The sequence below is a fragment of the Rhinatrema bivittatum genome, chromosome 1 (genome assembly GCF_901001135.1).
Source record: "Rhinatrema bivittatum chromosome 1, aRhiBiv1.1, whole genome shotgun sequence".
NCBI classification, from domain to species: domain Eukaryota; kingdom Metazoa; phylum Chordata; class Amphibia; order Gymnophiona; family Rhinatrematidae; genus Rhinatrema; species Rhinatrema bivittatum.
This window is the reverse complement of record NC_042615.1, coordinates 498,627,912-498,643,338: the sequence shown is the minus strand read 5'-3', so window position 1 is coordinate 498,643,338 and position 15,427 is coordinate 498,627,912. Positions and strand designations below refer to the sequence as shown.

Here is a 15,427-nt window from a genome sequence, read left to right as displayed (position 1 = left end):
GATGAACCCTAGCAACTCCAACATCCAGATAGTCAAGCACATGGACCTGATGGCCCCCTGCCTGAGATGTGCTCTTGACCAGACAGACATCCAGATAAGGGTAAAACATGCACCCTCAGCCTGCAGAGGTGCGCCGCCACCACGGCCAGGCATTTTGTGAAGACTCTTAGGGCTGACCCTAGCCTGAACGGCAACACCTGAAACTGGAAATGCTGATATCCCACCAAAAACCTGATACACTTCCAGTGACTGGGGAAGATTTTGATCTGAGTACACATCCTTTAGATCGATGGAGCATAACCAGTCCCTTTTTTGCAAAAGGGGGATCAAAGTGTCCAGGGAAACCATCTTGAACGTTTCTTTTTGGAACAAATTTGTTCAAGGCCCTTAGGTCTAGAATGGGAAGGAGAAGTCCTGTTTTCTTTGGAATCAGGAAGTACCTGGAGTAAAATCCCTGTCCTCTTTGCCTTGGAGGGACAGGTTTGACTGCTCTAGCCATTAAGAGGGAGTATAGCTCTGTTAGAAGTACTTCCTGATGCACAACCGGCCCCCAAAACAGATTTGGAGGGCAACTTGGCAGACACCCAATAGGTTCACAATTGGCACCCTTGACTTACATGGAAAGAACCCACTGGTCCAAAGTTATACTGAGCCACAGATTCACAAAAAACCGCAGCCTACCCCTTGACCCTACGACCCAGTCAAAACCCAGTCTCTGGAGTTGACTGAGGCACTGGCTAGGGCTTGGGGTGGGGGGCTCTCTGCTGCCTGGGACGGCCGCAAGAGCCCCGATGCTGTTGATGGGAGCAAGAGGGTGAAGGATAGTACTTCCTCTGGTGAAAGACTTCCTCTGCCCTGATCTCGCCGACCTAGAAGAGGAGGAAGGGTCCGGAGTGCTGGCAGAAAGTTGCTGGAGGGTTCATGCTGGTCTCGGAGCTGGGCCACCATGACTCTCACCCTATCTCCAAAGAGATTCTCCCTAATACATGGCATGTCAGTGAGTTATTCTTGTAGCTTCTGTTGGAGATCCAAGGCCCACAGCCATACCATTCTGCGGGCACCAATTCCCGCTGCACAGTCCCTTGATGCCGTCTTGAAAATATCGTAGGTTGTTCTGATCTTGTGTTTTCCGCACTCCAGGTCATTATGCACCAGCAACATGAGGGTGTCCTGCTGCTGCTGATCGGACCCCTCCTGCATCTGGTTCCAGATGTCCCATGAATACTGGCTCATATAGAGTTGATAGGAAGCTATGCGGGCAATGAGCACAGCCCCCTGAAACACTTTTCTCCCAAGAGTGTCCATCGCTTTGTGGTCCTTCCCTGGAGGTGCCAAGGAAAGGTCCAAGAACACTTGGCTCTTTTGAGAGCATATTCAATCACCACCAACTGTGGGGCAGCAGACACTTATCAAATCTGGTAGCCTTCTGCACAACATAGATCCTGTCAGTCTTTTTGTTTATGGGAGGCACTGTGTGGGGGGTGTTCCCATATCAATAGAAACTCTTTAAGGATATGATGTACCAGGACTGCCATGGAGCCTCCTAAGGAAATCATAAACTGGAAGAACCTAATTATTTTGTGCCTGGCATCCTCCTCCATCGGTAACTGAAATAGGATGGCTTCTGCCATCACGCTCACAAACCCTGCAAAAGTGAAGTCCTCAGGTGGAGACTTCCTTTGCTCTTCTGCAGGAGAAGGGTCTGATGGGAGAACCTCAGAGTCCTCGTAGGAGGACTCCAGGTGTCATCTCGCAGGGATCAAAGGAACCCTAGGCATTCAGCCTTCGTCCAGAGGTGCAGGCACTAGCAAAGCTGGACAGGGAGCTACAATCCTCAGCATCTCTGCCGGCCTCGGCAGAACTTCCTTCTTTAAAGGAACCGGCAATGACCACCATATCGGTAGGGGGAAGCTGAGGTACCCTGATGGGCACAGATGCCGACCCGGGAACTGAAACCAGTTGGGCGCATTGAGATTCTTCAGCAGCACATGGATGAGCACATTGAGATTCTTCAGCAGTGTTTCCAGGGTGGATGGTACCAGCTCCGGTGCCATAGATGCCAAAGGAATGATACCCTGCATTGCTCGTTCCACCGTCAGCTGGACTCGCCACTCCAGCTCCTCTTTGAATGTTGCCAATGCCAACCGACTGGGAGGGAGAGAGGAGAAATGGTCAGATCCATGATTGGCATCAGGACCAGTGGAGAACATCATGGACCCCTGGCACCAATGGAGGAGTGGCGCTCTTCTCCGCAGGATTACTTTGGGGGCATAGAGGTATGAGCCGGCACATTCCCATGCCCGGCACCGTGCATTGTCGGGGATTGGTGCTGATGCTTGGCCCAGTCCTTCCCCGGCGCCAAGGCCTATGATGAGGAGACCAACGTCCTCGGCTTGGAGGAGATAGACAGTGATCGTTCTCAGAGACTCCTATCCGCTGACCGCACTGACAGAACCAACAGTCCTGCCAATGTTGATGACACGTGTCCAGTGGTGCGGCTCAGAGGTCCATCAATGCCACCGATGCCGATGGCTGTCTTCCTTGGCCCGAAAAGCAGTTACATTTTATCAAGCCAAAGACAACATCCTTTCGAGGTCATTTGTGTGCATAAGTGGCAACCCCAGATGTCATGCGATGCCCTCAAGCAGAGGACACATGTTTTTGTGAGGGACCATAACAGACATGGTCCTTGTGCCAGAGGACATCACCCAAAACATGAAATGGTCAAGATGGGACTAAATAAAAGGGACACAAAATCAAAATCGATGACAGTGGCGATGGTTTGCGGGCACAGAGACACTGCCGCTGTGGGGAAATCGACCGCGAAAGGAAACTTACAGAAGCGTCGATAACCCTGACTAGGTATTATATGGTAAAGTGCTGAGAGGGAACCAGTAAACACCACAAAGAAGATCCGTGAAAAACATGAGAAAATGAGAGAAGACTTTAGTAAGACAAGAGAAGAGCTCAGTAACCTACAATTCAGTGGGAGTACTGAGAGGAGAGGATCACCTTGCTGGTGGCTGAAAAGAATCAGTTAAGTACTGCTTGAGGAAATTTTAAGAACTTAAAAGTTTTGGGGAAAAGTAAACTATTGGGGTATAGTTTTTTTTAGTGTGTTTGTGTGTCTGTATTAAATAGCTAGTCAGAGAGCAACAAAAAAACCCCAGGAGTTTGTGTGTTTATCTGCTCTCCAGGTGATGCACTGCCCTCTCACACAGGGATGTCTCCCCTAGGGCTACTACCTAGGAGGGAAGGGTTAAGCTGGCCATCACAGATGGCGATTTGATTATTAGGAATGTAGACAGCTGGGTAGCTGGTGGGCATGAGGATCACCTGGTAACATGCCTACCTGGCACGAAGTTGCCGGACATCACATGTCACCTAGAGAGCATTTTAGACAGTGCTGGGGAGGAGCCGGCTGTTGTGGTACACATGGGCACCAACGACATAGGAAAATGTGGGAGGGAGGTTCTGGAACATAAATTTAGGCTCTTAGGTAGAAAGCTGAGATCCAGAACCTCCAGGGTAGCATTCTCTGAAATGCTCCCTGCTCCATGTACAAGTCCTCAGAGACAGGCAGAGCTCTGGAGCTCAATGCATGGATGAGATGATGGTGCAAGGGAAAAGGATTCAGTTTGTAAGGAACAGGGGAGTCTTTTCCGAAGGGATGGCTCCACCTTAACCAGTGTGGAACAAGGCTGCTAGCGCTAACCTTTAAAAAGGAGATTGATTTTGTTTAAAAGCTGCTCTAAGGGGAAAGCCGATAGACGCTCAGCAGCGCATGGTTCAGAGGGAGGTGTCTTCGAAGGATACTAATAAAGCATTAATAATAAGAAAAGTAGTCCAAGTACCTATAAATAACCTGAGCTAAAAGATTTCTATTTATCTGTCAATTGTAAAGCAAAATGTTAATACACACAATAAAACACACTTTGAAATGTCTGTAAGCCAATGCAGAAGTCTAAATAGTAAGATAGGAGAGTTAGAGTATACAGCAGTGAATGATGACAGACTTAATTGGCATCTCAGAGCCTTGGTGGAAAGAGGATAACCGATGGGATAGTGCTATACCAAGGTACAAATTATATCACAATGACAGAGAGAAGCAACTTGGTGATGGGGTGGTGCTTTGTCTGGGATGGCATAGAGTCCAACAGAATAAGGATCCTGCAAAAGACTAAATGCACAATTGAATCTTTATGGGTAGAAATCCCTTGTGTAGGAATATGCTACCATCCACCTGGCCTAAAAATGATGAAACAAAGTGAAATAAGAGAAATTAGGAAAGCTAACAAAATTGGTAGTGTAGTAATAATGGGAGATTTCAATAACCAAAAATACCAGAAGCACCTTGCACATCAGGTAATCCACAAAGTCACAAGTGCAAGTAAAGACATCAAGTCCCATTCACGTAAAGTAATAATTTATTAACCACGAATAGAATTTATATCATAATTTAAATCGGCAACTCCATATCAGTAGTAACAAGCATGTAGTTTTCTATGTCCCCCGACACGGTCCCGTGTTTCGCGGAGGCTGCATCGGGAGGGACCCAAGGAAATCATTCATATCTGGAAAGTGATATAATATAGTATAAGAAACGGAACACATACTGCCAAACAGGTAATATCTTTAAAGTACACATATCCATTCCATTCTTCTCAGGAGCGCGCTCACCCTGTAGTCTGACAGCCATTTAAAAGGGCAGAAAAGGCGCGGAAAACAAACTCTCGCGAGATATAACAATCAGCAGGCACCTGTCAATAGAGACTACCAAGGTGTTTAATAGAATAGGTGCCATTCAATATCTTTATTGAGGCCAGAAGGGGCTACTGTATTTAGGGTATGGATCCATCGCTGCTCCCTCCGACCCAACGCACCGGAGAAATCTCCTCCCCTTAAAGGCGGCGAGACTACCTCCAATACGGAGTAAGAGAGAGAGTCGATGGAATGTTCTGCTTGAAGCCAGTGAGACACCAGAGGTTCATCAATCCTGGAGGATCTTATATTCGAACAGTGTTCAATCACCCGTGTCTTTATCATTCGGGATGTTTTCCCCACGTATAGCAATGAACAGGGGCAACTTATCACATAGATCACTCCTTTTGTGCAGCAATTGGATTGAGAATATAGTTTGAACACACGTCCTGTCACCGGGTGTATAAAGGAGCTAGCCCGTTGTGTATGCCTGCACATAGTGCAGTGACCGCACGGAGAATGTTGTCCGTTTGTTTTATCCAAAAATTGTGTCCCTGATGCTGTATGCACTAAACGGTCTCTAAGATTCGTCGCGCGTTTAAAAGTGAATCTCGGCGGACCCTACATGCTTGTTACTACTGATATGGAGTTGCCGATTTAAATTATGATATAAATTCTATTCGTGGTTAATAAATTATTACTTTACGTGAATGGGACTTGATGTCTTTACTTGCACTTGTGACTTTGTAGATTTCAATAACCCCAATATTGACTGGGTAACTGAAACATCAGAGCTTGCTAGAAATTTAAAGTTCCATAAAGCTGTTTATTCCATCCCGGAGCAATTGGTTCAGGAACAGCGAGAGGGGGAGAAATTTTAGATCTAATTCTCAGGGGAACATAGGATTTGGTGAGAAAGGTAACATAGTTGGGCAGCTTGGCAACAGTGATCATAATATGATCAGATTTGAATTAATGACTGGAAAGGGCAGAATAAGTAAATCCACGGTTCTAGAACTAAACGCTCAAAAGGGAAACTTTGATAAAATGAGAAAAATAGTTAAAAAAAACAAAACTGAAAAAAAGTGCAGCTACAAAGGTTATGAGTGTGCAACAGACGAGGACATTGTTAAAAAATACCATCTTAGAAGCGCAGGCCAGATGTATTCCATGCATTAAGAAAGGTGGAAGGAAGGTCAAACGATTTCCGGCATGGCTAAAAGGTGAGGTGAAAGAGGCTATTTTAGCCAAAAGATATTCATTCAAAAATTGGAAAAAGGATCCATCAAAAGAAAATAGGATAAAGCATAAGCATTGGCAAGTTAAATATAAGACTCTGATAAGAGAGGCTAAGAGAGTCTTTGAAAAGAAGTTGGACGTAGAGGCAAAAACTCAAAAACTTTTTAAAATATATCCGAAGCAGAAAACCTTCAAGGGAGTTGGTTGGATTGTAGATGATCGAGGAGTTAAAGGGGCACTTAGGGAAGATAAAGCCATCGCAGAAAGACTAAAATTCTTTGCTTTGGTGTTTACTGAAGAGGATGTTGGGGAGATATCTGTTCCAGAGGGTGATGATTCAGATGAACTGAACCAAATCACAGTGAACCTGAGAAGATGTGGGACGCCAGATCGACAAACTGAAGAGTAGTAAATCACCTGGACTGGATGATATACACCCTAGGGTTCTGAAAGAACTAAAAAATTAAATTTCAGACCTATTGCAATTAATTTGTAACCAATCATTAAAATCATCTGATGTACCTGAAGATTGGAAGATGGTCAATGTAATCTCTATATTTAAAAAGAGATCTAGGCATGATCCAGGAAACTATAGACCAGTAAGTGTGACTTCAGTGCCGGAAAAAATCGTGGAAACTGTTAAAGAATAAAATCACAAAACATTTAGATAGACCTGATTTGATGGGACACAGCCAAGATGGATTTACACAAAGGAAGTCTTACCTCACAAATCTACATTTTTTTTAAGGGGTTGATAAACATGTGTACAAAGGTGAACTGGTAGATGTGGTGTATTTGGATTTTCAGAAGGTGTTTGACAAAGTCCAGCATGAGAGGTTTCTAAGAAAAACTAAAAAGTCATAGGATAGGAGGTGATGTCCTTTTATGGATTGCAAGTTGGTTAAAAGATAGGAAACAGAGTATGATTAAATGGTCAGTTTTCATAGTGGAAAAAGGTAAGCAATGGAGTGCCTCAGGGATCTGTACTTGAACCAGTGCTTTTTAATATATTTATAAATGATCTGGAAAGGGGGACTATGAGTGGGGTGATCAAATTTGCAGATGACACAAAATTATGTAGAATAATTAATTCTCAGATTGTGATGAATTGCAGGAGGACCTTATGAGACTGGAAGATTGGGCTTCCAAATGGCAGATGAAATTTAATGAAATTTAATGTGGACAAGTGCAAAGTGATGCATATAGGGAAAAATAACCCTTGCTGTAGTTACCCAATGTTAGGTTCTGTCTTAGGAGTTACCACCCAGGAAAGATCTAGGCATCATAGTGGATAATACATTGAAATCGTCAGCTCAGTGTGCTGTGGTGATCAAAAAAGCAAAACACAATGTTAGGAATTATTAGGAAGGGAATGGCAAATAAAATGGAGAATGTCATAATGCCTCTATTGCTCCATGGTGAGACTGCACCTTGAGTACTGTGTGCAATTCTGGTCACCGCATCTCAAAAAAGATATAGCTGCACTGGAGAAACTGCAGAGAAGGGCGACCAAAATGATATGGGGCATGGAATGACTGCCCTGTGAGGAAAGGCTAAAGAAGTTAGGGCTGTTCAGCTTAGAGAAGAGATGACAGAGGGAATATGACAGAAGTCTACAAAATCATGAAAGGACATGAACAAGTTAATGTAAATCGGTTATTTACTCTCTCAGATAATAGAAGGACTAGGGGGCACTCCATGAAGTTAGCAAGTAGCTCATTTAAATCTAATCAAAGAAAATTCTTTTTTCACTCAGCGCATAGTTAAGCTCTGGAATTCATTGCCAGAGGATGTGGTAACAGCAATTAGTGTAAATGGGTTTAATAATGGTTTGGATAAGTTCCTAGAGGAAAAATCCATAAACTACTATTACAGTAATTAATAAGCAATAGTAGCTTGTGATTTATCTAATGTTTGGGTACTTGCCAGGTACTTGTGACTTGGATTTGGCCTCTGCTGGAAATAGGATACTGGGCTTGATGGACCCTTGGTCTGACCCAGTATGGCATTTCTTATGTTTTTATGACTAGTATAGCAGGACTAATTGAAAGGAAATTAGCAGGTAAGAAAAATTTCTCCATATACTATGGAAAGACTGACAGCTCTTCATTATGACAGATTAACTGCATTTAGGAAAACTTGGAAGATGTTCAGCTGAGTCAGGGGAGGGGAGGGATAATGGGTTGGTGGTAGGAGTAAAAGGAATTGCTCTTCATTTGTAATATCAAAAAGACGACTTTTTATTTCAGGAAATAAATGGTGGTTTGAGTTACTGTTTTGGCATTCTATGCTGCTCTTCTTGTGGATATGATATTGTGAAAAGTTTTACCTGTTCAATATTAAATTAAAAAAACACAAAACAAAAAAAACCCTTTACTAATTTACTTTCTATGTTTCACTATTATGGAGATTTAATGCCCATGTATGTATTTTTTGTGTCATATGATAGCATAATGGACAAAGTTAAAAATGCTTGAACATCTTTGGATTTTTTGATTCCTCCCTCCCATGTATCCCCTTCCTTTGATAATGCCAGCTTGGTTTGTTAGCTGTTTCTTCCCTTCCCCCCCACTTCCTTGCTGTTTACTCAGTTCCTGGAGAAAGAAAAAAAATCTGAGCAGAGCACTTGGAAGAGATTTTGTCCTAAACTTGTGTCATGACAGTATGAGAGAAAACCTAGCCCTAGCTTCAATTTTCAACCCTGGACTCTCCTCCCAATCCCCTCACAAAAAAAAAAAAAAAGACCCATTCTTAGCTTTCTACACAGTTTCTACTCCCCAGTAAATGAGCACAAAAATGAAAATGTAATTTAACCCTAACTCAGTAGTTATCAGCTGGAAATAGTAGAGTTAAAAAGCATTTCAAGGTCTGTGGTTTTAAAGCATTGCTTCATACTTGGATACACCTTTCACTCTGAGGTGCTGGCTGAGAGTTGCGGCCCTCACCCGTATGTTCAGGCTGGCCACTACCACATCTCCCGTTGGGGTCACGATGGGAAGGTTCTCGCAGATGATGCCATTCTCCACATCTACCACTCGACCTGGGAAGGGGACACAAAGTGCCATGTATAAGGACAGTGCAAAGCAGGAGATGGAAATAAAAAACTAGAGTGCAGGCAAAGGTGCTCTATCAGCAAAGAGATAACATAAATCACAGCAGACCAGAACACGAACTGTCCATTCACAGATAAACAAGCCCATGTATGATGTGTTTGTGTAACAAACAAACCAGCCCTGGTTCTTGTGATGAAGGGGGCATCTCCTGCTTGAGGAACAGCAAGTTTCTTTACCGTAAACGGTGTTTTCCGTAGATAGCAGATGAATTAGCCATGCTGTCTGGGTACGTCCTCCGTGCCACTAGGTGGCGGAGCTCTCTAAGTATAGCAAAGTCTTTCTGCCGGGTGCTCCCTCATACCCTCTCTGATTCACCTCAGGCTCCTCAGTCAGTAATAAAGCAAGTGCTGGTGATGCTGGAGGCGGGTGGGTCAGCATGGCTAATTCATCTGCTATCTACAGAAAACACCGTTTATGGTAAGCAAACTTGTTCTTTTCACGTAGATAAGTAGCTGAATTAGCCATGCTGTCTGGGAGTCCCCAGCTGAAGTATTGGGCTTTCATGAGGATTGTTTGTTAACTTGCTCAACACAAAGGAACTTTTGGCCAGCTTGGGGGGGTCAGGAGGCCCCCCCAAGCTGGCCAAAAGTTCTTTTTGGGCCGAACGAGGGTGCCGGAGGGAACTCGCAGGGAATCACGTGACGCCGCGTCACGCCGACGTCACGTGATTCCCCGCGGGGTCGCTTCCGGGATCCTCGTTCGGCCCAAAAGGAACTTTTGGCCAGCTTGGGGGTGTCAGGAGGCCCCCCCAAGCTGGCCAAAAGTTCCTTTTGGGCCGAACGAGGATCCCGGAAGCGACCCCGCGGGGAATCACGTGACGTCGGCGCCACGTCGCAGTGACGCGGCGTCACGTGATTCCCCGCGAGTTCCCTCCGGCACCCTCGTTCGGCCCAAGAGGAACTTTTGGCCAGCTTGGGGGTGTCAGGAGGCCCCCCCCAAGCTGGCCAAAAGTTCCTTTTGGGCCGAACGAGCGTTCCGGCGCGAACCCGCGGGGAATCACGTGACGCCGCGTCACTCCGACGTGACGCCGACGTCACGTGCTCCTTGCAAAGTTGGTCAGAAATGGCGTCCTGACCCCGCTGGACCACCAGGGAGTTGTGGTAAGTCTTGGGGGGGGGGGATTAAGGAGGGTGAGGGGTTTACATTTTTATTTGCACATATGGACATATACTCAACTCATTGAATTCTGTTTATGTCCATATTGACCGCAAATGGGACCCCCTTTGGACATATGGACATATGAACTTAAACTTTTGCTCTGCACATCCCTACTTGGTACGCTGTTGGAGTGGAAGAAAGTATGTGAATGTTGCTGGTAGCAAAATTGAATACAGTTCGAAATCCATGTGGAAAGAGTTCGTTTAGTCACCGGACGGCCTTGAGCGCTCGGGTTGAAAGACAGAAAAAGTTGCGAAGGTCTATTAGGCAAAGTAGTGCGCTGCTTGTAGTAAGCTAGGGCACATTTACAGTCCAAAGTGTGGATTTTTCGATCATTGTCATTAGCATGAGGCTTTGGATGAAAAATAGGTAAGGTTATGGTCTGGTTAATGTGAAAACTGGAAATAACTTTTGGAAGGAATTTGGGGTGAGTGCGAAGAGTCACTTTGTCATGGTAGAACTGCAAATAAGGTGGATAGTGGACTAGTGCTTGCAGTTCACTTATTCTTCTTGCTGATGTTAAAGCAACTATGAAGAGAACTTTCCATGAGAGGTATCGAAGATGACAAGTGTCTAATGGCTCAAAGGGGGGAAGCATTAGTTGTTCGATGACTATGTTAATGTCCCATGGTACTAGGTGGTTTTTGCAATGGAGGTCGTAGACGTAGTACTCCTTTCATGAATCTGGATACTAGAGTGTGACACGAAATGGGTTCTCCATTAATGTAAGTATGATAAGCTGCAATAGCACTTAAATGAACTCGGAGTGAGGAAGTCGCCAGGCCCTCAATATAGAGTAAATGCAGGTATGAAAGAAGTTGTTCAGGTGGGCAAGTGAACGGGTCTGTTTCCGTTGTGGAACACCAAGAAGCATAGTGGAACCACTTTCTTTTGTAATTGAGTCAAGTTGAAGGTTTTCTTGAGGATACCAATATGTCCTGAAGAGCAGGAGAAATATCTAGGTGCTAGTATGCGACCGTTTCAATCTCCAGGCTGTGAGATGTAATTGTCCTGGGTTAGTAGCTGAGGGCTGTTTCCCAGGCGAATGGGATTGCATATCGATAGATGAACTAGGTAGCTGTAACCATGGTTGTCTTGGCCAAGCTGGTGCTATTAAGATCAAATCGGCTTCGTCTTCGATGCATCTCTGTATTGTGCGGGAGATGAGAGGTATTGGTGGAAACGCATATAGTAGGTTGTGAGGCCAACTCACTAGAAAGGCATCAGACGCGATCCTTTGCGAGCTCAGGTATATTGAACAGAAGTTTTCCAGCTGTGCGTTGTTTTCTGTTGCAAAAAGGTCGATTGATGGGTGACCCCAATTCTTGAATAGGCGTTGAGCTATTTCTTTGTCCAACTGCCATTCGTGAGGATGAAATATCCTGCTGAGTTTGTCTGCCCTGGAGTTTTGAATTTCGGCCAGATGTATTCTATACAGGAACATCGGTATATAAAAATGAAAAATAAATAAATAAGTTGCTTGAAGAGATATTGATCTTTGATGAGCAAATTTTAGTAATTGTACTGTTTCTTGCAGAGGTTCCAAGAACTGGACCCTCCCTTCCTTGTTTATGGAAAACATCGTGACTTGGTTGACCGTGTGAATCATGACTATCTTCCTTCGAAGAGATTCTTCAAAAGTTTGAAGGGCGTTTCTGACCGCTTTCAGTTCTAGTAGGTTGACGTGTTGAGTCCTCTCGAATGTCGACCATAAACCTTGAGTTGTCAATTGGTCTAGATGAGCTCCCCAACCCTTGGGTGAGGCATCTGTGGTGAGTATTAGATGATGTCGTAACGGTCTCAATGGCGCCCCTGTCTGCAGTGTTGACAGAGGAATCCAGCACTGAAGATCTGTTTTCATACTGGTTGTCATGGTAATGAGGGTGGATAATGGATGGAGAAATTGATTCCATTGGTTTTTCAGCCCCCATTGTAGGTGACGCATGTGGAGTCGTCTATGAGGGATTACATATATGGCAGCTGCCATGTGGCTGAGGAGAGTTAGAATGTGGCGAGCAGATGTTATCGAAGTCTGAAGGAGATCTGTAGCCAGAGTAGAGAGCCACTGCTCTCGGATGGGGAAGGAAAGCTTTGTCCTGTATCATATCGATGACGGCTCCTATGAATTGTAAAGTTTGAGTGGGCTGCAGATGTGATTTTTTGTAATTTATGAGAAGGCCTAGACTGTCTAGGCAAGAAATAGTTCGTAGGAGATTGGTCCGTAACAGGGTCTGATTGGAGGCTACTAGAAGCCAATCGTCCAGATAAGGAAATTTTCCTAGCGTGTAGCAGATGGACTCAAAACAAATGGGTATACTGTGCTCGTGCTAGCAGTTGGAGACAGATCTGACGTCAGCACGGGTACATATACCCCCACAGGAAGTGTAGCAAATCAGTAATTCCGTCTCCAAAGCAGTTTGGAGCTACCTCACGCTCGCTGAGCGTGTTTCCAAATTCTAACTACTAAATTCATAGAAGAAACCTACTGAAGACGAGCCCCACACTCCTGTGGTGATACCAGGTGGTCACTCACCCAGTTGAGTTTCCCGAGCTGACTTCCGTGGTCCCTCGGAGGTAAGAGCCTCGGTCCGGTGGCCGGTTCGCGGCAGGGACCCAGCCCTCGAGTGAGAAGGGCTCGGGCACGGCTTGGCCCCCGAGCGAGACTAGTTCGGGCCCAGCCTAAAGGCAGCCTCGGTCCCGGCGTGGACTTGGCCCCCGAGCGAGACGAGTTCGGGCGCGGCCTAGAGGCAGCGGGTGCACTTCCTTAAGCGCGGCAGTGAAGGTACTCACCCTCTCCCCCCGCAGCCGGAGACCGCCCGGGTCGCAGCCGGGAAGTGCCGAAGACAAGGTAAGGCGTACATCTTTACTTGGTCTCTGAGGAAGTGTGGACTAACTGGGCTTGCCTACGAGGCAGCCCGCCAAGGAGGTCGCCATTTTGCCTGCCTACTCATCTTCACCAACTAAGCGCACGCGATAGGCGCACATTGTTAGCACACGCGATAGGCGCACGTTGACTAAGCGCAAGCTACTAGGATACACGCACATTTATAAGACGCCCGTTTATAGGCGCACATTTATAAGACGCCCGTTATAGGCGCATGCTGTTAAGCGCACGTATTAGACGCACATCGTTGGGCGACACCGAATTTCAGGCGAATGGAGCATAAGAGAGCCCATGCGTCCGCAGAGCCGGCACCTCCAGAATCAGGCATGAAAGCTCTAAGCCTCTGCTCAGCATGCAACCTCAGAGCCACACAGAGCGAGGAAGCAGACTCCCTATGTGCCCAATGTGAGGAGGCCATGGGAGTTCCAGGCCAGGACCGGTCCCAGCCCAGCGGTTCCTCAGGGAACACACCGGACTTAGCAGGCCGCAGTGAGCAGCCAGGGTACCCGAGAGACCTGGTGCCCCTATGGCCAGATCCGGCTTCGCTTTCCTGGGTGGAATTATTTAAGGGGATTCACGCCTTTGTCCAGATGCAGTCTGCTCCTCGTATGGGTCTTTCTGTCCCGGTTGACCCGGCCCCTGGACCCTCGAGACCTAGGCGCGGCCACTCGCCACCCGACAGCCCCGATTATGGGGATTCGGATTGCTCCGAGGAAAATGAGGAGCCCCCCGAGGAGGGTGAACGTCCCTCGGAGATAGAACCATATCGGACCATGAGACGCTTCTTTCGGAAAGAAGATCTTCCAGGCCTGGTCTCACAATGCCTCTCGGAGCTGGCCATTCCGGGCCAGGACACCCCAGGGGACCCTAAAATTAACCCCCTGCTAGAGGGCCTGCGCCAAACGACTCACCATTTTCCCCTCCTACAAGCTGCACAGCAGCTAATCGATCTGGAATGGAAGGCACCGGAGGCCTCATTCAAAGGGGGTCGGGCCTTGTCAGGCGTGTACCCTCTGGATCCGGCGTCCAAGGAGCTGCTGGCATGCCCCAGGGTAGACGCTATAGTTAACGCAACTGTGAAGCACACTACCATTCCGGTGGAGAGGGGAGTGGCCCTCAAGGATACGCATGACCGACGCATGGACACCATTCTGAAACAAGCCTTTGAGGTAGCAGCCATGTCCCTACGAATCGCGACTTGCTGCACCGTGGTGACGCGTTCCTGTTTATCACAAGCGAGAAACAACACCCCGGGAGAAGACATGGAATCAGCTCTCGCTTTTCTCACTGACGCAGCCTCCGACCTCGTCCATATGGCAGCCAAGGGAGTGTCCTCCTCAGTGGCAGCCAGGAGACAGCTTTGGCTACGTAATTGGGCGGCCGACTCGTCCTCCAAGACACGACTCACAAGAATGTCCTTTAAGGGTTCCCTACTGTTCGGCAGCGATCTCGAGAACTGGGCTACTAAATGGGGTGCCTCTCCATTGCCCCGTCTACCAGAAGACAGGTCGAGGAGGAGCCAGCGTTCTTTTTCTAGACCATCCAGAGGTAGAAACTCTCAGCGCTTCAACCCTTACAGGACTCGCTATCAAGTACCTCGTTCTCAGGCCAGGAACCAGCCCTTTTGGGCTAAGCACAACAAGAAGAGAACCGGCTCGGGTTCTGGCCCCGGCCGCAACCCACAGTGACAATCAGCCGACCCATCCGGGGGTAGCAGCCATAGGGGGCAGGCTAACCCTCTTCTACCGCAGGTGGGTCGAGATCACTTCGGACCGGTGGGTCCTCGCCATCATCAGAGAAGGATATTACCTGGATTTTCTTCGGCTTCCGCCAGACAAGTTTCTGGAATCTCCTTGTTCACCACTCAAGAAAGCAGCACTAGAAGTGACCTTACAGAGGCTCCTTGCCCTAAAAGCCATAATCCCAGTACCTGCGGGAGAGATAAATTCTGGGCATTATTCCATTTATTTCAAGTACCCAAGAAGGAGGGCACTTTCAGGCCCGTCCTGGACCTCATCAGTCAACCGACACCTACGGGTCCCCAGCTTTCGCATGGAAACTCTGCGGTCTGTCAAGAATTCAGTACAGCCAGGGGAGTTTCTCACCTCCCCAGATCTGTCGGAAGCCTACTTGCATATCCTAATCCATCGGGATCACCAGCGCTATTTACGCTTCAAAGTCCTGAATCAGCACTTCCAGTTCCGAGCTTTACCCTTCGGGTTAGCCACCGCGCCGCGGATCTTCACCAAGGTCATAGTAGTAGTGGCGGCGGCACTCAGGAAGGAAGGAATTCTCGTCCATCCCTACCTGGACGATTGGCTGATCAGGGCAA

At 47.0% G+C, this 15,427-nt stretch overlaps 1 protein-coding gene across 1 annotated transcript in view; it reads right to left on the bottom strand.

The window, feature by feature from the left end:
- ABCD1 (ATP binding cassette subfamily D member 1) overlaps positions 1 to 15,427 on the bottom strand; it is a 161,642-nt gene that overhangs the window by 93,780 nt on the left and 52,435 nt on the right. Inside the window, exon 5 of the mRNA XM_029609328.1 lies at positions 8,886 to 8,980. Within this exon, the coding sequence (XP_029465188.1) occupies positions 8,886 to 8,980 (95 nt within the window). The remainder of the gene's footprint in view (positions 1 to 8,885; positions 8,981 to 15,427) is intronic.